This window comes from Dama dama, chromosome 23, assembly GCF_033118175.1.
Source record: "Dama dama isolate Ldn47 chromosome 23, ASM3311817v1, whole genome shotgun sequence".
Classification (NCBI taxonomy): domain Eukaryota; kingdom Metazoa; phylum Chordata; class Mammalia; order Artiodactyla; family Cervidae; genus Dama; species Dama dama.
The window spans coordinates 37,178,779-37,204,680 of NC_083703.1; the positions used below are offsets into that span (position 1 = coordinate 37,178,779).

At 37.2% G+C, this 25,902-nt stretch overlaps 1 protein-coding gene across 1 annotated transcript in view; it reads left to right on the forward strand.

The window, feature by feature from the left end:
* The window catches only part of ODAD2 (outer dynein arm docking complex subunit 2), a 146,545-nt gene that overhangs the window by 14,089 nt on the left and 106,554 nt on the right, over positions 1-25,902 (forward strand). Inside the window, exons 7-8 of the mRNA XM_061125741.1 lie at positions 11,450-11,646; positions 20,922-21,017. Coding sequence (XP_060981724.1) covers positions 11,450-11,646; positions 20,922-21,017 — 293 coding nt within the window. The remainder of the gene's footprint in view (positions 1-11,449; positions 11,647-20,921; positions 21,018-25,902) is intronic.

A 25,902-nucleotide genomic window follows, 5' to 3' on the forward strand; every position in this document is an offset into this window, starting at 1 on the left:
CATTTTCTGTTTTGAATTAATTACACTGAGAACAGAGGACTCAGTCCTGGTAATGAAGCCTACATGTTTTGATTTCATTCTTTCCGGGACTCCTGTGATTACTGCCTAGTCAGAGTGCCTTGATAAGTGTGTCAACTACATGTGCATAAGAACAGTGTTTTTGTCTCCCATGGTTTGTAAAATAGTGCTGCTAAACAAAGAAATCAGGCAGTGTGATATTTTGTGAAATAAAATTTTGGTTGAAGCTGATGTAGGTAGAAAACAAAATTCTAAGAATACTAACATGATCCACTTATGCTCTGGGCTGATTCTCAGGCTGATGGCAACTCTATAGACCCCCCACAAGAGCACATTGATCAGATTCATGGTCTTTCTGATGCAGCTGCTTCTGCTGTTTTCTTGCCAGACTGTCGTCATTCAGCCTAGCGTGGCTCCTTGTCATCATTTCATGAATTCTTTTTGTTTCCTGGTCTTTGATCACCTGTTTCCTGGACCCAAGTTTTCCATTGTTGTTGTTATTATCATAAAACACATATATACATAAAATAGAAAATGTGCCGTGTTAACCATTTTAAGTGTACCATCCAGTACATTCACAAAGCTGTGCAACTGTTGCTACTATTTCCAAATCATCTTCGTCATCTGAAACTAAGCCATAACTCCATTAAGCAGTAACCCTTCCTTCCTTCTTCCCCCAGCTCTTGGTAAACTCTAATCTACTTTCTGTGTCTATGCATTTACATATTCTACGTATTTCATATAAGTGGAATCACATGATGTTTGTCCTTTTGTGTTGGGCATATTTCACATACCATGTTTTTAAGGTTCATCCTTGACGTGCCTTTATGTGAATGTCATTCCTTTTTACGGCTGGATGGCATTCCATTTATGTATGTACCAAATTTTGTTTCTCTGTTCATCTGTTGATGGACACTGGGTTTTCCACCTTTGGTTATTGTGAAAAATACTATGAATATTGGTGTACAAGTATCTCTTTGAGTCCCTGTTTTCAGTTCTTTTGGGTGTACACATCAGGGTTGATCTTCTGGCTTATATGGTAATTATATTTAACTTTTAGAGGAACCGCCAAGCTGTTCTCACATCAGCTGAATCATTTTACATTCCCAATAGCAGTGTATGAAGATTCTAGCTTCTTTACATCCTCACCAACGCCTGATATTTTCTGTGTGTTTGTGTTTACTATAGATATCCCAGTAAGTGTGAACATGGTGTATCCCATTGTTGGTTTGATTTGCATTTCCCTAATAGTGATGTCGAGCATATTTTCATGTGCTTATTAGTGATTTGTATATCTTCTTTGAAGAAATGTCTATTCAAATCCTTTGTCCATTTTATAAAATTAAATTGTCTCATTTTTGAGCTAGAGTTCTTTATATATTGTGGATATTAATTCTTTATTAGAAGGTTTGCAAATGTTTTCCCCTTTTCTGTGAGTTATCTTTTTACGCATCTTGATAGTACCCTTTGGTATACAAACATTTAAAATTTTGATAAAGTCTAATTTATATTTTTTCTTTTGTTACTTGTGCTTTTGGTATCATATTTAAGGAACCATTGCTAAATCTGTCATAATAAAGATTTGCCCTTAACTTTTCGACCTTCCTACAATTTTTCGTTTCAGTTTTCTCAAGTTTAGGTCTTTGATTTGTCTGGAGTTAGGTTTTGTGTATAGTGTTAGGGTCCACCTACACTCCTTTGCACATGGATGTTTGGTTTTCCCAGCACCATTTGTTTCAGAGGTTATTCTTCCCCCACTGAATGGTCTTGTCATCCTCATTAAAAATCAATTAACTATAAATTTCAAGGTTTATTTTTGGGTTCTCAATCCATTCCCATTGGTCTATATGTGTATCTGTATATCAGTACCATACTCTCGACTACCATAGCTTTCTGTTAGTTTTGAAATCAGGAAGTATGAATCCTCAAACTTTGTCCTTGTTTTTTCAAGACCGTTTGTTTTGGTTATTTGGGGTCCCTTGACTTTCTGTGTGAATTTTAGTCTTGGTTTTACTATTTCTGAGAAAAACATTGAGATTTTGATAGGGATTGTTTTGACTCTGTAGATTGCTTTGTATAGTATTGTCATCTTAATAATATTATCTTTTAACCCATGAATGTGGAATGTTTTCCCACTTGTTTATGTCTTCTTTAACTTCTTTCAGCAGTATTTTGTAGTTTTCATGTACAAGTCTTTTGTCTTTTTAGTTAAATTTATTCCTAAGTATTTTATTCTCTTTGATGCTATTGCAAATAGAGTTGTTTTCTTAATTTCCTTTTTGATTGTCCACTGCTAGCATATAGAAATACAACTGATATTTGAGTGTTAAAATCAGAAGTAATTTTTGAATGTGAAATTCAAAATCGAATCCAGCTAATGTGCCAAATTTATTTAATTCAGTTTCTTTTGAATCTTTAGGTTTTTCTACACGTAAGATCATGTCATCTGTGAACAGAGATAGTTTACGTTTTCTTTTCCAATTTGGATGTTTTAAATTTCTTTTTCTTACCAAATTCCATGGCTAGAACTCTCAGAACTATGCTGAATAGAAGTGGCGAAAGTAAATTCCTTGTCTTACTGCTGATCTTAGGGGAAATGCTTTCAGGCTTTTGCTGTTGAATGTGATGCTGTGGGCTTTCCATATATGGCCTTTAATGTCTCATCAGTTTTCTTTCTCTCGGTGTACCCCATCATTTTGGTAGTGCTTCCTGAGTAAAAGAGACACATAGGAGGAGAAAAATTGAGGGTTAGCATGTTTGAAAATATCTTTATTCTTCTCTCTTAGTTGTTGTTTCTATAATGACAGTTTCAAAATAATTTTTTTCTTAGAATTTTAAAGGCATTTTCCTATGTGACCTGTTTGTTTTGGCTTTTCCCATATAATGAGCCTTTAGGATTTTCTCTTATCCCTGATGTTCTGTAATTTTCATGATGATATGGTTGGTGCTGGTTTCTGTTTGTTTTTCATTAATGATGACATATGTCTTTTAGAACTGGAAAATATTTTTGTATTACATCTTTAATCATTTTTTCCCCTCTATGTTCTCTTTGTTCTCTTTATGAGATTCTAGTTGGATTTTGGGGCCTCTGAGATTGATCTTCTGATTTTCTTTTCTCTCATACACCCCGCCCCACTTTCTGGAAATACCTTTACTTTGTCTTCCAAACATTGTGTAAATCTTTAAAATTTAAGCTTTCATGTTTTTAATGTTTTGTTTTGGGTGTATATATTTCTTTCAGACCATATTCTTTCATTTCTCTTGGGTAAAACATAGGACTGAAATGGCAAGGTTATGTGGTGGTTATATGTTTAACTTTTTAAATAATTGGTAAAGTGCTTGCCAAAGTGATTGCAACATTTTCCATCCACTCTGTGCACCAGACTGACAGCTGAGCCGCATACTTGTCAATGAGTGATACTGTCAGTCCTCTATTTTAGACCTTCTGATAGGTGTGTACCGGTAGCTCACTGAATTTTAATTTGCAGTTCTTGAATGCATCTTCTTATATGCTTATTGAATGTAATTCATATATCTTAAGTGGTAAAGTGTATATTCAGATCTTTTGCCCATTTTTTATTGTGTTTTTTTAAAATTTCTTATTACTTAGTTGTGAGATATATACCTACCTACCTACCTACCTACACACATACATATAAGCTTATATTTTCTTTCAGAGATAGGATTTATAAAATACTTCCTCCCAGGTGGTGGCTTGTCATTTCATTCTCCAAAAAGTCTTTCAAAGAATAAATGTCCTCAATTTTGATGAAGTCCAACTTACTGATTTTTTAGAGTGTTGTATCTAATTCAGCTTCACCAAATCCAGTGTCACAAAGATTCTCTCCAGTGTTTTTTTTCCTAAAAGTTTTTAAATGTTAGGTTTTATATCTTGGCGTATGATCCAGTTTAATGTATTTTTTTGTACATGCTGTGAGGTATGGATCAGAGTTCGTTTTTTTCTTCTGCATACAGACACCTAATTGTTCCAGCATCATTTGTTGAAAAAGAATTGTCCTTTCTTTGCCCAGTTGTCCATTTGCATGGGTGTATTTCTATTCCATTGATCTGTTTGTTTTTATATCAGAGCCACGCTGTCTTGGTTACTGTAGTCAGTCAGTCTCGGGTCAGGTGTTGTCAATCCTCCAATGTTGCTGTTCTTGAGTTCCCAGCTGTTACATATCTTCTGCATGTCCATTCGAATTTTATAGTCAGCTTGTCAGTTTTTTCATAAAAACCCCGAAGGAATTATGAATGATACTGTATTGAATCTATAGATCAATTTAAGACCCGATGTCTTAACAATATTGGGGTTTCCAGGTCATGGAACTCAGTGTTTCTCCCTGTTTATTTAATGTTACTCAGCATGTCTCCTCATCTTATTCAGTTTCTCTCAGTACTGTTTTGTAACTTACAACACACGTCTTACACATCTTTTGTGAAACATCTGTAAATATTTCCTATTTCAAGGCTATTGTTAAACAATAGTTTTAAGGTTTCAATTTCTGGTTATTTGTTGCTACTATATAAAATACACTTTTGTATATTGATTTCATATCCTGAAACCTTGCTAAAGTCACTTAATAGTTTTGTCTGGTTTGTAGATTCTGAGGGGTTTTCTACATAGATGATCATGTTGTCTCTGAATAAAGATCATTTTACCGCTTCCTTTCCAATTTTGATCATTTTATTTCTTTTTCTTTCCTTAATGCACTAGCTGGAACCTCCAGTACAGAATGAGTAGACATGGTTTCTTTGTTCCTTGTGGTAAAGGGAAAACATTCAGTTTCTAATTATTGTCACCGGTCAGCTTTTCATAGGTGAAATTTATAAGGTTCAGGAAGTTCCCCTCTATCAAAGTTGTTGAGAACTTAATAGGATTGGATGTTGGATTTTATCAAATGATATTTCTGTACCTGTTGCATTAGTCATTTTATTTTATTTTAGTTTAACATAGTTAATTATATTGGTTTTTGAAAGAGAAGCCAGCCTTACATTCCTGGGACTAACTTCATTTGTGCAGGGTATATTATCATTTTTATTTATTTATTTTAAAATTTTAATTTGCTAACATTTTATCAAGAAATTTTGCATCTGTCTAGGATTATCAGTGTGTAGATTTCTTTTCTTCAGTATCTTTGTCTGTTTGGGATATCAGATTAATACTGGCCTTATAGAATGAGTTGGAAGATTTTATCTCCCATTCAGTTTTCTGGAAGAATGCTTAGAATTGGTATCTGTCTTAACTGTTGTGTAGAATTCACCAGTGAAGCCATTTTGGCCTGGAGTGTTCACTGTGGGGAGGTTTCTAACTACAAATTCAATGTACTTACTAATTATAGGGCCTTGCAGGTTATGTTTCTTCTTGAGGGTGCTTGCTAGGTTGTCTTTAAAGGATTGTGTATCCCTTTTGTCTAAAGTTGTTGAACTGATTGGTATAAACTTGTTTATAATATTCTTTTGTTAACCTTTTAACAACTGTAGAAGCTGTAACTATTGTTACCTGTCTCGTGCCTGATATTAATCATTGTGTTTTATTTTTTTCTTGGTCCATCTGGCTAGAAGTCCATCATTTGACTTAATTCTCTCAAAGAAGTCGCTTTTGGTTTCATTTACTCTTCTCTAGCTTTTTTAAAAACCATACATTTATCTAGTCATACTTGCATTGAAAGGAATTTTGGTGATTTCAGGTATGACTAATATTAAGATAAAGAATTCTCTTCATTCTGCATTCATCTATAGAGAAGCTATTTGTCTTTTGGACACACATTCAGACATTTTGTCCGTCAGACACAGTGAGCACCTCTCTCAGGCATGGAAGTGGTAAGACGTTGGGAACACTCCACTTTGCTGCTCTCAGCAAAGCATTGACACTTCAGAGATGTGTCTGTTTTTATATCCTTCTGCCTGTTTTGAGTTTATATTGCTCTTCTTTTTCTAGTTTCCTAGGGTAACAGCTTAGAGTCTTGATTTGAGAGCTTTCTTCCTTTCTAGGTAAGTATTTAGTGCTATAAATTTTCCTTGCAGAACTTCACCTACCTACCTGTCACACATTTTGGTGTTTTATTATCATCGTTTTCATTTTCATTCAGTTTTTGTATTTAAAAAAATTCCCTTAAGTCAACTATACCTCATAAATTTTTTTTCCCTTGAGGCTTCCTCTTTGACCCATGATTATTTAGAAGTTTGTTACTTAGATTTTCCCATTACTTGATTCATTATTAGTTTGATTCCACTGTATTCAGAGAACAAACTCTGAACAACTTTATAAATTTGGTTTTTGGTGTAGTTGAATTCTTCATATCCTTGCTGATTTTCTATCAGTTTTGAGAGGGATTTGAAATCCTCCAACTATAATGGTAGATTTGTCTGTTTCTCCTCTTCGTTCTGTTTCTGTATTTGCAGTTCTGTGTACACATTTAGGATTACATTTTCTTGATTGACTATTTTATCATTATGTCATGTCCCTTTCTGTCTTTGGTGATTTTTTTTTTTTAAGGCTAATCTACTATTCATATAGGTACTCCTGCTTTCTTTTAACGAATGTTGCATGGTATATCTTTTCCCCTTCTTTTACTTTCAAGCTACCTATATCATTATATTTGAAGTGAGTTTCTTGTAAATAGCATAGAGTTGAGTCATTTTTAAAATTCACTTTCTGAAACTCTGTATATTGATGTATCATATCCATGGTGTGTTTAGATCATTTACTTAAAAAAAAACTATTTTCATTCATTCTTTCATTTTTGGCTGTGATGGGTTTTTGTTGTTGAGCTCAGGCTTTCTCTAATTTCTGTGAGTAGGGGCTACTCTCTAGTTGCTGTGTGAGGGCTTCGCGTTGCGGTGGTTTCTGTTGTTGAACCCTAGAATGCTGGCTCAGTAGTTGTAGCACATGGGCTTAGTTGCTCTGCAGTATGTGGGATCTTCCTGGACCAGGAGTTGAACCCATGTCCCCTGCATTGACAGGTGGATTCTTAACAACTGGATCACTAGAGAAGTATGTAGATTATCTGCTTTTACTTACTGATATTAGGGCTTAAGTCTGCCAGCTTATTTTCTGTTTTTTCCTTCTGTTTTCTGTTTTGTTTATCTTTTTCTTTTTGCTGGTCTACTTTGGCTTACTTGAACATTTTTTTTAATACCATTTTGATTTTTCCATAGTATTTAAGTATATCTCTTTGTGTAGGGTTTTTGGTGGTTGTTATAGATATTGTTATACGTAATTTGTCATAATATACTGGTTTAATATTTTACCACCTGAGTAAAGTATAGAAATCATGTCTCCCTTTAAGTTCCTATACCCTCTCTTATTCGTATTTGTCTTTATTTCCTTCATATTGATAAACTGTATTAGACAATGTTATAATTTGTGCTTCAACCATCAAACATCATTTAGAAAATTCAAGAGGAGGATGAAAGTCTTTTGTGTTTACCCATGCTTTTTATTCTTTCTCTGATTCTTTCTTTCCTTTCTGGTGTTGCCAATTTCCTTATTTTATCATATTCTTCCTGTTTAAGAACTCCTTATTCTTTGGAGGTAGGTCTGTTGGTGACAGATTCTCTTTGTTTTCCTTTATTTGAGAACATCTTGAATTCCCCTTTATTCCTAATGAATATTTCCACTATATATAGTATTATGTGTTGACTGCTCTTTATTTTCAGCACTTGGAAAATGTTTCCAGTCTTTCTGGCCTCCATGTTTTCTAATGAGAAATCTGCTCTTATTTTAATTGTTTCTGTCTTATAGGTAAAATATTTTTTCTCTCTCATTGCTGTTAATTTTCCTTGACTTTGGTTTTATGGAGTTAGATTATTATATCTCTTGATAGGATTTTCTTTGGGTTTATTCTGTTTAGGGTTTGCTCAACTTCTTGAATCTTAGATTTATGTCTTTTTCCAAGTTTGGGAAAGCTTCTGACATTCTTAGAATGCATTTTCAGCCTGACCTTCTTCCTCCTCTCCTTCTGGTGCTCTAATAACATGAATGTTGGATTTTTTTTTCTATTGTCCCACAGATCTTGAGGCTCTGTTTTTTTTTTTTTTTTTTTTCCTAATGTATTTTCTCATTGTGGTTCAAACTGGGTAATTTCTATTGTTTGTCCTCAAGTTCACGGGTTCTCTCTTCTCCATCCTGTTGCCAAACTATCCAGGGAGTTATTTTGGTTTGTAAATTTAAATTTCAAAATTTCTCTTTGGTTCTTCTTTATATCATCTATTTATTTGCTGAGACTTTCTAATTTTTCATTTGTTTCAAGTCTTATTATTGATTGTTGAAGCATTTTTATGATGGCTACTTTAAAATCTTACTCCAACATCTGTTTCAGATTATTCCATCTATTTTATCTTGGTATAAGCATCAATTATTCATCGTCCTTTCTCATTTAGGTTGTGACATTTCCTTGTTCTTGGTGTGATGAGTGATTTTTTTGAAATTGTGTCTTGGACATTTTTGGATTATATTATGAAACTTTGGATTTTATGGAAGTCTTTTTTGTTTTAGCAGGATTTCTCTAAGTGTAGGTCTCATGGTACTAGGTTTAGGGTACTGCAAAGTGCATGTAAAAATCCAAGTTCCTTGCTTGGACTCCATTGAGAACCTGGTGTAGTGTAGGGTGCTTCAACACCACTGGGCAGTGAGTGGAAGTTTGGTCTTCCTACTGAGTCTCTGCTTACATTCACCTGGCCAGGAGGACATGCTTTCCATGGGGCCTCAACTTACACCATGGGAAATGAGTCCATTACTGCTTGGAGGTGGTGATTTTACTGCATCTCTTCAGATGATCACATAGTTTTTCTTCTTTAGTCTGTTGATATGGTCATTGATTTTTGAATTTTGAACTAATATTGAATCCCAGGATAATTCTGACTTGGTCATGATGTCTTACCCTGTTTAATATTGCTAAACATAGTATGATAATATTTTACTGAGGATTTTTGTAGCTATAGTCATGAAGGATATGGGTTAGTAGTTATCTTTTAATGTCTTTGTCTGGTTTTTGTATCTGGGTAATGTGGCCTCAAATGAATTTGGAAGTATTCACTACTTTTCTTCTTTCTGGAATCCTTCATATAGATTGAGTCTTATTTCTTTGTTAATGTTTGGTAGAGTTTACCAAGGAAACCATCTTTACTTGAAGGTTTCTTTGTTGAAAGGGTTTATGTTGAGAATTTTATTTCTTTAATAGATACAGAACTATTCATATTTCTTTCTCTTGCTGAGCATTGGTGGTTCATGGCTTTCAATGAATTTGTACATTTTGTCTAACTGATCTAATGTATTGACATCAGATGCTACGCCACTATTATCTTCTGGTGTCTAGAGGATCTGCTCTCTTGGAGGATCCCTCTTTCATGCCTAATATTGGTCATTTATATCTTCTCTTTGTTCTTAACTCATCTGGAAAGAAGTGATCAATTTTATTGGTCTTTTCAAAGAACAATTATTTGTTTCATTGATTTTCTTTATTGTTTTCTTTCTATTTTATTTTATTTCTGCTGTTATAATTTTATTCCTTCTGCTTTCTTTAAGCTTAATTTGCTCTTATTTAATTTCTTAAGTTGGAAGCTTAGGAATTTGTTTGAGACCTCTATTTTTTAATATGAAATTTTATGCTATGAGTTTCTTTATCAGCACCATATGAACTATCTCCCAGAGACTCTGATATGTTTTCATGGAAATCAATATAGCTGAAGATTTTCCACATATCTTTTTTACGAGTTTCTAGCTTATGTCCATTTTATTAAGAGAAAGTGTTTTATATCATTACGGTTCTTTTAAATTTGTGGATGTTTGTTTTATGGCTTAAAATTTGGTCAGTTTGCTATTTTCCTTGTGCTTTTGAGAAGAATGTGTATTCTACTGCTGTGTGTGGTGTGTTCAGTAAATGTCAGTTACATTCAGGTGGTGGATAATTTTCCTCAGGTCTTTTATATTCTTATTAAGTTTTGTTTTGCTCATTTTGTTGGTTTCTGAGAGGGGAGTTTTAAAGTTTCCTAATGGTGGATTTATCTGTTTTTCCTGTTCTATTTCTGCTTTATGTCTTTTGAAATTCTATTGTGAACATAATTAGAATTGGGTGGTAACTGGCTCTGTCATTATGTGTCTTTCTCTTTACCACTGATAATATTATTTGTTTTGAAGCCCCTTTTTGTCCGATGTTAATTTAGGCATTTCTGCTTTGATTATTGGTTTCATAGAATGTTTTTCTTCAGCCTTTTACTTATAATGTATTTATATATTTATATATAAAGTGGTTTCTTTTAGACTACAAATAGTTAGGTTTTCCTTTTACATCCAATCTGATGATTTCTTTTAATTGAAGTCTTTAAATCACTTTCATTTAAAGTGCCTACTGATAGAGTTAAATTAAATTTACTATTTTGCTATTTGCTTTTATTGGTGTCATTTATTCTTTGTCTCCTTTTTTTCTTCCCCTTTTGGATTAATTGAACTTTTAGAAATTATTCCATTTTGTTTATGCTATTAGTTCATCAGTTATGCTACTTTTAAAAAGTATCTCACTTGGGTATATATGTCTCTAATTTATAGAGTGTGCCTTTGAACAATATTATACAGTTTTGCCACTAGTCCAAGAACCTTGCAAGTGGCTTCAAGTGCCACTCCCAGTCCTTTGTACTATTGTAGTCATGCATTTTACTTTGACATGCTAGTAACCCCTCACCACAAAGAGTCTTTTATATTTATTTTTATCATTTCAGCATTATTTTATCTAGATCCATGTTCTGTCTGGTATGAGATTCCTTCTGACTGAAGAGCTCCATGAACAATTTTTATCCTAGGTCTTTCTGACTGTGAATTCTCTCAGCTTTTCTTCATCCGTGAATGTCTATTTTATTCTTATTTTCAAAAGATTTTTTTTCCTCTGTATAGAATTTTGAGTTGAGAGGATGTGAATTTTTTTCCTTTTCATCACCTTAACTGTATCCCTCCCTTGTCTTCTGGATTGCATTGTCTCTGATGAGAAGTCTCTTTTAATTGTTATGTTTCTTCCTCTATCTATAAAGTGTCTTTAATTTCTGGCTACCTTCAAGATGGTCTCTTTATCCAGCAATTTGGTCTCAGCAATTTGACTAAGATGCATCTCAGCCTTTATAGGGTTTGAGTATAATTTTTTTCAGGTGGTGGTAAGGGGCGAGTCAGTCCAGCCCTGCTGCAGTATCTGTGTGGGCTGCATAAGAGCTGTGAGTTTAGGATCATCCCATTACTGTCAGCCTAACTCCAGTAGAGGGCTTAGTCTTGAAGTTGCCCAGATTCAATTTGTGTTGCTAAGCAACACAAGTTAGAGCATCTTGAAACATCTTCAATTTATCACCAGGGTGGTGAATTTTCAGTTAGCATGAGCTAATTCAGAAATGGTATCATTATAAAAATATGCTCTTTTCTTTCTTTTTTTTTTTTATTTAATTGAAGGAAGTTAAATTCAGTGAACAACTACAAAAGGATCAGCCTAACAAGGCACCTAACGAGGAAGTGGCTGTTACACATAAAACTAGTATTACTTCCCGCAGGAGTGCACAGGAGAAGAACCGAATTAATCTGGGAAGGAGTCAACTGACCAAGAGATTAGAGCCAAGTTTAAACTGGAGGACCAGTGTCAGTTCCAAAGAGTAGGTAGATATTAACATAATGGGTTTTCTGATACATACTTCCCTACCACATGTTTATCTAACTTTTCACATAACTTTATTTCATTGGAGGAGAATACAGAGTATTTACATATACCTCCTTCCAAAGTAATTACAGGTTGGTTCCCTTTTCCCTTCTTCATGTTTCAAGCAGAAAGATTTGACATCAAATTGGGTTTGTATACAGAGGACCACAGAAGGAGAGCACAATTCACTTTCATGTGCTTGGTGCATCAGGGCAGATAACACATGAAAATTGTGATAAAACACATGGAGGAATCTCATGGGGGAATGTAAACATTGTGGTAGGGACCTGATTAAGTGTTAAATTATGTGATTAAATATAAAATCAGGAGGCGGTCCTAAGATGCCAGCGGGATAGGAAAGTGGTCTCTCGACCCACAAATTCATTGAAAGATCATTTGAACACTGAGCAAATTCCACAGAACAACTTCTGAATGCTGGCGGAGGACATCATGCACCCAGAAAGGCAGCCCGTTGTCTTGAAAAGGAGGTAGGACAAGATGTAAAAGATAAGAGAGACAAAAGAGTTAAGGACTGAGACCGGTCCCGGGGAGGGAGTCGTGAAGGAGAAGTGTCCAAACACCAGGAAACCCTCTTACCGGCGGGTCTGTGGGGAGTTTTAGAATCTCAGAGGGCAACATAACTGGGAGGAAAAAATAAATAAATAAAACCCACAGATTACGCACCTAACCACAACTCCCAGCAGAGAAGTAGCCCAGACACTCGCATCTGCCACCAGCAAGCGGCGGGGGGGACTGAACAGGGAGGTGTGGGCTGCATTGCTTAGGTTAAGCACCGGGCCTGAATGCCCTGAGGGCAATCTGAGGGAGCTAACGTGAGATAGCAACCCAAACTGTGGGATAGCCAGAGAGGAAAAAAAAAAAAAAGCAAGCGAGACAGAACTTTCCCGTGAAAAGTTCTAACCTAAGGAACTGCCGGGCCACTCACAGAACAAAGGACTAAGTGAATACCAGGGGAGAGTTAGCCAACTGTGGACCAGCCCATCTCCCACCGGAGGCAGAGAGACAGGCAGGTGGCAGCCAGAGCCAGCAAGGGGCAATCTTGGCCCCAGAGATGGCATTCTCTACCAAACTGCGAGCAGGCTTCCAGTTGCTAACCAAGTCTTCCTGGGATCCTGGATGGTTGACATCCACCAGGAGGGTCGCAGCCAGAGATCAGCTTCCTAGAGGAGACACACGGCACACCTGAGACGGCACTCGCGTTGCGCACCCAGGAAACCAAGCGACTGGGACGGGGGAGGAGATAAGATGCACCGCCCAGCTGGGAAGAGTGCACTCTCCAACCACCTGGTCACTGCTCGGACCTGGGAAGGGCACAAAACGCAGGCCCAACTGAGTCTGTGCTTTTGTGAAGTACCCGAGAACCTGAACCTGAGTGGCTTAGACCTGGGAAGTGCATGCAACCCAGGGCCCACTTTAGACAGTTCCCCTGCAGAGCAACCTGGAGCTTGAGCAGTGTAAACTGGAAAGGCACACATGTTGTGAATGAGGGGAAACCCAGTGTGGCCCAGACACTGCGAGCGCTCCCCACACAAGCCAATGATATTTGTCTGCAGTGTTCCTCCCTCCCCACAGCATAACTGAACAAGTGAGCCTAAATAAATGACCACCTTCGCCCCCTTGTGTCAGGGTAGAAGTTAGATACTGAAGAGACTTGCAAACAGAGGAAGCCAAAATAAACAGGGAAGAGACAGGTGTAACAGATTAAAACCCTGTAGTTAGCATCTCCTACGTTGGAAGGGACCTGTAGACCTCGAGAAGAAGTATAAGCTGGAACAAGGAACTATCTGAAACTGAACTAACCCCATACTGCCCGCAACAGCTCTAGAGAAATTCCTAGATATATTTTACTATTATCATTTTAAGTTAAAAAAATTTTTTTAATTTTTAAGCCCCTTATTACTTTAATTTTCATTTTTATAACCTATTACCTTGACAAAAAAGACCCTATTTTTAAAGCAAATTTCATATATATTTTTTATAATTCTTGTGATTTTCTTTTTTTTTTTAATATTGTATTTTTGAGAGTCTAACCACTACTCTAGATTTTTAATCTTTGTTTTTTTGTGTTTGTAATCAATTTTGTACCTTTAAGAATCCAATCTTCAGTACCCATTTTTACTTAGGTATGTGACTACTGGCTTGATTGCCCTCTCCCCCTGACTCACCTTTTTCTCCCACAGGTCACCTCTATCTCCTCCCTCCCCCTTCTCCACACCCAATGCTGTGAACCTCTGGGTATTCTGGGCTGTGGAGAACACTTAGGGAACTGATTTCTGGCTAGATCTGTCTCCCTCCTTTTGATGCCCCCTCTTCTCCTCCTGGTCACCTCTATCTCCTTTCTCCCTCTTCTCTTCTTTGTGTTACTCTGTGAACCTCTCTGGGTATTCCAGCTTGTGGAGAGCACATAGGGAATTGATTACTGGCTACATTGCTCTCTCCCTTTTGATTCCCCCTCTTCTCCCCCTGGTCACCTCTATCTTACTCCTCCCTCTTCTCTTCTGTATGTAACTCTGCAAACCTCTCTGGGTGTCCCTCACTGTGGAGAATCTTTTCTCCATTAACTTAGATGTTTTATCATCGGTGCGGTATGGGTGGAGAAGTCTTGAGGCTACTTAAGAATAAGACTGAAAACCAGAGGCAGGGAGCTTAAACCCCAAACTTGAGAACACCAGAAAACTGACTGAAAGGAACATTAATTGACAAGAGTTCATCCAAAAGCCAAGCTCCACCCAAGAGCCAACAAGTTCCAGAGCAAGACATACCATGCTAATTCTCCAGCAATGCAGGAACATAGCCCTGAGCATTAATATACAGGCTGCCCAAAGTGACACCAAACCCACAGACACTTCGAAACCCAATGCTGGACACTTCATTGCACTCCAGAGAGAAGAGATCCAGCTCCACCCACAAGAACACTGATGCAAGCTTCCCTAACCAGGAAACCTTGACAAGCCACTCGTCCAACCCCACCCACAGGGAGGAACCTCCACAATAAAGAGGAACCACAAACTTCTAGCATACAGAAAGGCCACCCCAAACACAGCAATCTAACAAGATGAAAAGGCAGAGAAATATTCAGCAGGTAAAGAAACATGATAAATGCCCAACAAACCAAACAAAAGAGGAGGAGATAGGGAGTCTACCTGAAAAAGAATTCCAAATAATGATAGTAAAAATGATCCAAAATCTTGAAAACAAAATGGAGTTACAGATAGTCTGGAGACAAGAATTGAGAAGATGCAAGAAATGTTTAACAAGGACCTAGAAGAAATTAAAGAGTCAGTCAGTAATGAAAAATGCAATAACTGAGATCAAAAACACTCTAGAGGGAACCAACAGTAGAATAACTGAGGCAGAAGATAGGATAAGTGAGGTGGAAGAAAGAATGGTGGAAATAAATGAAGCAGAGAGGCAAAAAGAAGAAAAGAATTAAAAGAAATGAGGACAAACTCAGAGACCTCTGGGACAATGTCAAATGCCCCAATATTCAAATCATAGGAATCCCAGAAGACGAAGACAAAAAGAAAGGCCATGAGAAAATACTTGAGGAGATAATAGTTGAAAACTTTCCTAAAATGGGGAAGGAAATAGCCACCCAAGTCCAAGAAACCCAGAGAGTCCTGAACAGGATAAACTCAAGGTGAAACACTCCAAGACACATTTTAATAAAATTAGCAAAGGTCAAACACAAAGAACACATGTTAAAAGCAGCAAGGGGAAAACAACAAATAACCCACAAGGGGATCCCTGTAAGAATAACAGCTGATATTTCAATAGAAACTTTTCAGGCCAGAAGGGAATGTCAGGACATACTTAAAGTGATGAAAGAGAAAAACCTACAAACCAGATTATTGAACCCAGCAAGGATCTCATTCAAACATGAAGGAGAAAAAAGCTTTGCAGACAAGCAAAAGCTGAGAGAATTCAGTACCACCAACCCAGCTCTTCAACAAATGCTAAAGGGTCTTCTCTAGATAGGAAACACAGAAAAGGTTTATAAGCTCGAACCCAAAACAACAAAGTAAATGGTAATGCGATCATACTTAAACCAATAATTACGTTAAATGTAAATGGGTTGAATGCCCCAACCAAAAGACAAAGATTGGCTGAATGGATACAAAAACAAGACCCCCTATATATGCTGCCTACAAGAGACCCACCTCAAAACAAGGGACACATATAGACTGAAAGTGAAGGGCTGGAAAAAGATATTTCACGCAAATGGAGACCAAAAGAAAGCAGGAGTAGCAGTACTCATATCAGATAAAATAAACTTTGAAATAAAGGCTGTGAAGAGAGACAAAGAAGGACACTACATAATGATCAAAGGGTCAATCCAAGAAGAAGATAAAACAATTATAAATATACATGCACCCAGCATAGGAGCACCACAATATGTAAGGGAAATGCTAACAAGTATGAAAGGAAAAATTAATGGTAACACAATAATAGTGGGAGACTTTAATACCCCACTCACACCTATGGATAGATCAACTAAACAGAAAATTAGCAAGGAAACACAAACTTTAAATGATACAATGGACCAGTTAGATCTAATTGATATGTGTAGGACATTTCACCGCCAAATAGTGAATTTCACCTTTTTCTCAAGTGCACACAGAGCCTTCTCCAGGATAGATGACATTCTGGGCCTTAAATCTAGCCTTGGTAAATTTAAAAAAAAGTGAAATCCTTCCAAGAATCTTTTCTGATCACAATGCAATAAGATTAGATGTCAACTGCAGGAAAAAAACTATTAAAAATACAAACATATGGAGGCTAAACAACACGCTTTGTAATAACCAACGAATTACAGAAGAAATAAAGAAATCAAAATAGGCATAGAAATGAATGAAAATGAAAACAGAACAACCCAAAACTTATGGGATTCAGTAAAAGCAGTGCTAAGGGGAAGATTCATAGCAATACAAGCTTACCTCAAGAAACAAGAGGAAAGTCAAATAAATAACCTAACTCTACACCTAAAGCAAGTAGAAAAGGAAGAAATGAAGAACCCCAGGGTTAATAGAAAGAAAGAAATCACAAAAATTAGGGCAGAAATAAATGAAAAAGAAACAAAGGAGACCATAGCCAAAATCAACAGAGCGAAAAGCTGGTTCTTCAAGAAGACAGATAAAATAGACAAACCATTAGCCAGACTCATCAAGGAAAAAAGGGAGAAGAATCAAATCAGAAATGAAAGTGGAGAAATCACAACAGACAGCACAGAAATACAAAGGATAATAAGAGACTACTATCAGCAAATATATGCCAATAAAATGGACAACTTGGAAGAAATGGACAAATTCTTAGAAAAGTATAACTTTTCAAAATTGAACCAGGAAGAAATAGAAAATCTTAACAGACCCATCACAAGCACAGAAATCGAAACTGTAATCAGAAATCTTCTAGTAAACAAAAGCCCAGGACCAGACAACTTCACAGCTGAATTCTACCAAAAATTTAGAGTAGAGCTAACACCTATCCTACTCAAACTCTTTCAGAAGATTGCAGAGGAAGGTAAACTTCCAAACTCATTCCATGAGTCCATCATCACCCTAATACCAAAACCAGACAAAGATGCCACAAAAAAAGAAAACTACAGGCCATATCACTAATGAACATAGATGCAAAAATCCTTAACAAAATTCTAGCAAACAGAATCCAACAACATATTAAAAAGATCATACATCCTGACCAAGTGGGCTTTATGCCAGGGATACAAGGATTCTTTAATATCCACAAATCTATCGATGTGATACACCACATTAACAAATTGAAAGATAAAAACTATATGATTATCTCAATAGATGCAGAGAAGGCCATTGACAAAATTCAGCATCCATTTATGATAAAAACCCTCCAGAAAGAAGGGATAGAAGGAACATACCTCAACATAATAAAAGCCATATGTGATAAACCCACAGCAAACATTATCCTCAATGGTGAGAAATTGAAAGCATTTCCCCTAAAGTCAAGAACAAGGCAAGGGTGCCCATTCTCACCACTACTATTCAACATAGTTTTGGAAGTTTTAGCCACAGCAATCAGAAGAAAAAGAAATAAAAAGAATGCAGATTGGAAAAGAAGTAAAAGTCTCATCTGTTTGCAGATGACATGATCCTCTACATAGAAAACCCTAAAGACTCCACCAGAAAATTACTAGAGCTAATCAATGAATATAGTAAAGTTGCAGGATATAAAATTAATACACAGAAATCCCTTGCATTCCTATACACTAACAATGAGAAAACAGAGAATTTAAAGAAACAACTCCATTTACCATTGCAACAAAAAGAATAAAATACTTAGGAATAAATATACCTAAAGAAACAAAAGGCATATATATAGAAAACTATAAAACACTGATGAAAGAAATCAAAGATGACACAAATAGATGGAGAAATATACCATGTTCATGGATTGGAAGAATCAATATAGTGAAAATGAGTATACTATCCAAAGCAATCTATAGATTCAATGCCATCCGTATCAACCTACCAACAGTATTTTTCAGAGAACTAGAACAAATAATTTCACAGTTTGTGTGGAAATACAAAAAACCTTGAATAGCCAAAGCAATCTTGAGAAAGAAGAATGAAACTGGAGAAATCAACCTGCCTGACTTCAGACTATACTACAAAACTACAGTCATCAAGACAGTATGGTACTGGCACAAAGACAGAAATATAGATCAATGGAACAAAATAGAAAGCCCAGAGATATATTCATGCACCTATGGACACCTTATTTTTGACAAAGGAGGAAAGAATATACAGTGGAGGAAAGACAATCTCTTTAACAAGTGGTGCTGGGAAAACTGGTCAACCACTTGTAAAAGAATGAAACTAGAACACTTTCTAACACCATACACAAAAATAAACTCAAAATGGATTAAAGATCTAAATGTAAGACCAGAAACTATAAAACTCCTAGAGGAAAACACAGGCAAAACACTCTCTGACATAAATCACAGCAGGATCCTCTGACTCACCTCCCAGAGTAATGGAAATAAAAGCAAAGATGAACAAATGGGACCTAATTAAACTTAAAAGCTTTTGCACAACGAAGGAAACTATAAGCAAGGTGAAAAGACAGCCTTCAGAATGGGAGAAAATAATAGCAAATGAAGCAACTGACAGAATTAATTTCAAAAATATACAAGCAGCTCCTGCAGCTCAATTCCAGAAAAATAAATGAGCCAATCAAAAAATGGGCCAAAGAACTAAACAGACATTTCTCCAAAGAAGACATACAGATGGCTAACAAACACATGAAAAGATGCTCAACATCACTCATGATCAGAGAAATGCAAATCAAAAACACAGTGAGGTACCATCTCACGGCTGTCAGAATGGCTGCCATCAAAAAGTCGACAAACAATAAAAGCTGGAGACGGTGTGGAGAAAAAGGAACCCTCTTACACTGTTGGTGGGAATGCAAACTAGTACAGCCGCTATGGAGAACAGTGTGGAAATTCCTTAAAAAACTGGAAATAGAACTGCCATATGACCCAGCAATTCCACTGCTGGGCATACACACCGAGGAAACCAGATCTGAAAGAGACAAGTGTACCCCAATGTTCATCGCAGCACTGTTTATAATCGCCAGGACATGGAAGCAACCTAGATGCCCATAGGCAGATGAATGGATAAGGAAGCTGTGGTACATATACACCATGGAATATTACTCAGTCATTAAAAAGAATGCATTTGAATCCGTTCTAATGAGGTGGATGAAACTGGAGCCTATTATACAGAGTGAAGTAAGTCAGAAAGAAAAACACCAATACAGTATACTAACGCATATATATGGAATTTAGAAAGGTGGTAACATTGACCCTATATATGAGACAGCAAAAGAGACACAGATGTAAAGAACAGTCTTTTGGGCTCTGTGGGAGAAGGCAAGGGTGGGGATGAATTGAGAGGGTAGTGTTGAAACGTGTATATTATCATATGTGAAGTGGATTGTTGGTCCAGGTTCGATGCATGAGACAGGGTGCTCAGGGCTGGTGCACTGGGATGACCCTAGGGGATGGGATGGGGAGGGAGGTGGGAGGGGGGCTCTGGATGGGGAACACATGTGTGTCCATGGCTGATTCATGTCGATGTATGGCAAAAAACCACTACAATAAAGTAATTAGCCTTCAATTAAATAAATTAATTAAATATAAAATCATGAGTTAATTAGGGGAAACTTCATAGAGGTGGTACCATGTGTATTAAGAGAACTTTATGTGAATACTATAAAAAGGATAGAATCTGAAACATGTGACAGGCCTGAGTAAAGTGGACACTGGTTTTATGAAAGTCTGAAATGTACAAGCCTAGCTCCATTCAGGACCCTTTGTAAATTGGTGCCAAAGCAAAGAATAAAGGCCAATGTTACCAACACCACAGCAGTCAGAAGCACCTAGAGCACTTTGTGAAGTTTTAGCAAATGGGTTACAAGTTTCAGCCTATTTTTAATGTCCCATGTTGTCCCCTTATTGATTTAAGAACGGGCTCCCTACTGGTCATGTGGGGACACTCACCTATAGGGATTCCAAGAACCACAGGTGATTGTATTTTGGACACAGGCTCAGAGAGCTGAGAGAGGGGAGACTTGTGGGAGGTGAGACACCTTGCTCCTCTGATTCTCCCTGATTTGGGGGTATTTGACCTTTTGGCTCTCTATGAAAGAGTGAGTCTGAAAATGATAAGTGTATGTTCTCATCTGTTAACTGGGGGATGAATTATAAAATACTGCTTTTTCCATGTGCTTATTTTTTTTTCAGTTAAGAATTTACTAAACAAGGATTTAATGCAAACCAGTATGTGCCAAGGAGTATACTAAGCTTGAGAATGTCCAGAAAATCAGACACAGGCCCTGCTGTGATGTCGGGTGGGCAAGGAGAACACAGGCAGTTGGGACTCAGGGCAGAAGACATAGACTGAAGGACCTTTCCAGCGATAGCAACCTGTGAAGACCTGTTTCTGGCATGAAGAAATACTGGACAAGTGTTTCTCTATTATATAAAATGCATGGCTCTGCTTGCAGGGCAGAAGGGACCTCTCAGGTGTCAGATGAGACTGAAACTCACAGTCATTCTCTGTCAGGAAAACACATCATTCGGGTGCATGATAATGATGGAATATTTGTACACATTTATATTTTTAATATTCTATTAGCATAAAGTAATTAATACAATTGATATTTCTTTAGGAGCAGAAATACACTAAGAGACACCCAAGTAGAAAAACATGGAGGAAAACTTGAAAAGTCCAGATCATCTCTTTCACCTGGAAGAGCACAGTTAATGCGGTGAGTTTCTGTTAACGTGTGCATGCTCAGTCACGTCCAACTGTTCGCAACCCTATGGACTGTAGCCCAGTAGGCTTCTTTATCCATGAGATTCTCTAGGCAAGAATACTGGAGTGGGTTGCCGTTACTTCCTCCAGAGGATCTTCCCGACCTGCAGGTTGAACCCATGTCTTCTGAGTCTCTTGAATTGCAAACAGACTCTACCACTTGAAGATCAGTTCTTTAAAGCCACTCCTACTTAACAGCTAGTTAATACTGGTTAATGGTGTTTTACTTTCACATTAGGGTCTTATGATATCTATATTGATATAGTAGAAATGCTGTAAGAATGGTAATAGTGGGTTTGTTTAAATATACAGGATAATTTTCTTCTTTTTTTTTCATTTATTTTTACTAGTTGGAGGCTAATTACTTTATAATATTGTAGTGGGTTTTGTCATACACTGACATGAATCAGCCATGGATTTACATGTATTCCCCATCCCAATCCCCCCTCCCACCTCCCTCTCCACCCGATTCCTCTGGGTCTTCCCAGTGCATCAGGCCCGAGCACTTGTCTCATGCATCCAACCTGGGCTGGTGATCTGTTTCACTATAGATAATATACATGTTTCGATGCTGTTCTCTTGAAATATCCCTCCCTTGCCTTCTCCCACAGAGTCCAAAAGTCTGTTCTGTACTTCTGTGTCTCTTTTTCTGTTTTGCATATAGGGTTATCATTTTTTTTTTTTCATTTTTTTTTTTTTTCCCAGTGGGTTTTGTCATACATTGATATGAATCAGCCATGGATTTACATGTATTCCCAATCCCGATCCCCCCTCCCACCTCCCTCTCCACCCGATTCCTCTGGGTCTTCCCAGTGCACCAGGCCCGAGCACTTGTCTCATGCATCCAACCTGGGCTGGTGATCTGTTTCACTATAGATAATATACATGTTTCGATGCTGTTCTCTTGAAATATCCCTCCCTTGCCTTCTCCCACAGAGTCCAAAAGTCTGTTCTGTACTTCTGTGTCTCTTTTTCTGTTTTGCATATAGGGTTATCATTACCATCTTTCTAAATTCCATATATATGTGTTAGTATGCTGTAATGTTCTTTATCTTTCTGGCTTACTTCACTCTGTATAATGGGCTCCAGTTTCATCCATCTCATTAGAACTGATTCAAATGAATTCTTTTTAACGGCTGAGTAATATTCCATGGTGTATATGTACCACAGCTTCCTTATTCATTCGTCTGCTGATGGGCATCTAGGTTGCTTCCATGTCCTGGCTATTATAAACAGTGCTGCAATGAACATTGGGGTGCACTTGTCTCTTTCAGATCTGGTTTCCTCGGTGTGTATGCCCAGAAGTGGTATTGCTGGGTCATATGGCAGTTCTATTTCCAGCTTTTTAAGAAATCTCCACACTGTTCTCCACAGCGGCTGTACTAGTTTGCATTCCCACCAACAGTGTAAGAGGGTTCCCTTTTCTCCACACCCTCTCCAGCATTTATTGCTTGTAGACTTTTGGATAGCAGCCATCCTGACTGGCGTGTAATGGTACCTCATTGTGGTTTTGATTTGCATTTCTCTGATCATGAGTGATGTGGAGCATCTTTTCATGTGTTTGTTAGCCATCTGTATGTCTTCTTTGGAGAAATGTCTGTTTAGTTCTTTGGCCCATTTTTTGATTGGCTCATTTATTTTTCTAGAATTGAGCTGCAGGAGTTGCTTGTATATTTTTGAGATTAATATTTTCAATGTGGACCTATTTTGGGGGGGATAAAGTAGAAAAGAATACCTTTATTGCTTGGCCAGGCAAAGAGGGGTACAGTGGGCTCCTGCCCCAGAAAACTGTGTGTCCCTAATGTGGACTTAAATGCAGTGATCTACTGGTATTAGCTAACTGTTTGTGAACACATATATTTAATGCAAAGAGCAGTTAACTGCATGCATGTTCAGTTACTCGGTCATGTTCAACTCTTTACAACCCTTTGGACTGTAGACTGCCAGGCTCCCTTGTCCATGGGATTTTTCAGGCAAGAATACTGGAGTGGATTGCCATTTCCCACTCCAGGAGATCTTCCCAACCCAGGGAATGGTAGCAAAACGGGACCCTTAGCTAATCTCTTGCCTCTGTGATAGCAAAATTGTTATCTTTCTGAGCCTTACTTACTGATCACCAATGGCTCTGCTAATTCTAAAGTGACATATGTTATTTCTCATTAAAACAGCTCTTAGTCGAAGACCAACTGTTAAGCTTCTTACCCAGTTTTCATTTTGACAATAAAAGTGACATATCTGGGGAGAAAGTTTAGCCACTTTTATGTTTAGGAGGCAGGGAGAAATGGAAGGAATTTCATATTATAAAATTTGCACAGTTCAAAAGAAAACAAACTTTAAGACACTCTACAACATATATGCCATCTTGGGAAGTTAGGCATAATAAATTATTCAATTTTTTTGACAATTCTTAAAAAATTCTTTGAAATATTTGTAGATTTACAGAAAGTTGCAGAGATAGTGCAGAGAGATCCCATATGCCCTCCACCTAGTTTCCCCCAACAGTTAAATCCTGCATAACTACTGTACAAGATCAAAACCCAGAAATTAACATTGGTACAATGTATATGTGTTTTGCTGTATCACTGTTCACTGAACCCAGGGTAGGCAAAGAGAGAAGCCAGAAGAAAACTTAAGGAATCGTAGAAACTGCAGACATGTTTATTCTCTCCTGACTGGCATAGCAGCTGTAGCAGCAGACACGCTGCATTCTCTTGTTGTTGACCCAGCAGACACAGCCATAACACGTCCCTAATGCGGCTATAACGTGGCCGTAACACAGACATAAGGCAGCCTCTAGGGCTTTTCAGGTATACAGAACAGAAGTGGCACATGGCCAAGTGGGTACATCATCATATGGATGCACAGTGCTGTAAGTGATGTCAGCTGTCACATAACCATGTATTTACAAAATGTGGGGCAAGATGAGAGGCTGTGGGGCAAGAAAGCAAGCTGTGGGGCAAGAGAGCCTGACCACCACCATCTTGGCTAATTTGCTGTTTCCCTCCATTGGTACAACATATAGTCCAGTGTTATTTTACCATGTGTGATTTTGTATGGTGACCGTGGCGACCAGGTTAGAGACGTATTCACCCCATACATGTCCTCTGGCTACCCTGTTATGGTCACAACCACTTTTGTTCTCCCATCATCCCTGATACTAGAAAAGACTGAAGGCAGGCAGAGAAGGGGACAACAGAGGACGAGATGGTTGGATGGCATCACTGACTCAATGGACATGAGTTTAAGCAAGCTCTGAGATGGTAAAGGACAGGCAAGCCTGGGGTACTGCAGTCCATAGAGTCGCAAAGAGTCAGACACAACTGAGTGACTGAAAAACTGAAGATTTTGGTAGAAGTTACACTGAAACCCTATATCAATTTTGAGAAAATTCATATCTTTACTGTGTAGACTGTATGACTATTTATTTAAGGCTTTGGTTTCTTTCACCAGCAGTTTGTAATTTTCAGCATAAAAGTCCAGTACATGTTTTATTAGATTTACATCCAAAAGTAGAAACACCAATACTATGTTTATTATCAGTGATCAAGGTGAAAGTCCTTCCTTCCTTCTTCTTTGTCTTAAGAGGACAGCATTCTGTCTTTAACCAGTAAGTATGATGATAGTTTTTGTGCAGATATTCTTTATTAAGTTGAGGAAGCTCCCCACTACTCTCATTTTTCTGAGAGTTTTAATACCACTGGGTGTTGAATTTTGTCAGAAAGTAATGTCTTTTGCACAGATTTGGACACAACTAATGCAGCTTAGCAGCAGCAGCAGCAGCTTTTTAACATGTTGTTAAAAAGGTTTGTCATAGCTTTTCTTCCAAGGAGCTAGTGTCTTTTAATTTCATGGCTGCAGTCATCATCTGCAGTGATTTTGGAGCCCAAGAAAATAACTCTCACTGTTTCCATTGTTTCCCCATCTATTTGCCATGAAGTGATGGGACCAGATGCCATGATCTTGGTTTTCTGAATGTTGAGTTTTTTTTTTTTTTCTTTTCCTTTTTTTTTTTTTTTTTGTATTTTATTTTATTTTTATTATTTTTTTTTTTTTCCAGTGGGTTTTGTCATACATTGATATGTTGAGTTTTAAGACAACTTTTTCACTCTCCTCTTTTCACTTTCATGAAGAGGTTCTTTAGTTCCTCTTCACTTTCTCCCATAAGGGTGGTATCATCTGCATATCTGAGGTTATTGATATTTCTCCCGGCAATCTTGATTCCAGCTTGTGCTTCATCTAGCCTGGCATTTTGCATTATGTACTCTGTATATAAGTTAAACAAGCAGAGGGACAGTATACAGCATTGATGTACTCCTTTCTGAATTTGGAACCAGTTTTTTGTTCCATGGCCAGTTCTAACTGTTGCTTCTTGACCTGCATACAGATTTCTCAGGAGGCAGATCAGGTGGTCTGGTATTCCAATCTCTTGAAGAATTTTCCGCAGTTTGTTGTGATCAACACAGTCAAAGCTTGTGGTGTACCCCTTAATAACTTTTATACATATATATATATATACATATATATATACATATATATAATAACTTTTATACATATATATATATATTGCAATGATTGCAATAGGTTCAGTTAACTTCCATCTCCTTATATAGTTACAAGTCATTTTTTTCTCATGATGAAAACTTAGATTTACTCTCTAGGCAACTTTCAAATACACCCCACAGCAGTGTTAATTGTAGTCAACATGTTGTACATTACATCCTTAGTACTTATTTATCTTATAACTGTGTACCTTTTGACCTTCTTCCTCCAATTTCTCCTCCCTCCAACTCTGGTAACCACAAGTCTGATTTCTATGAATTTGGTTGTTTTTTGCTTGT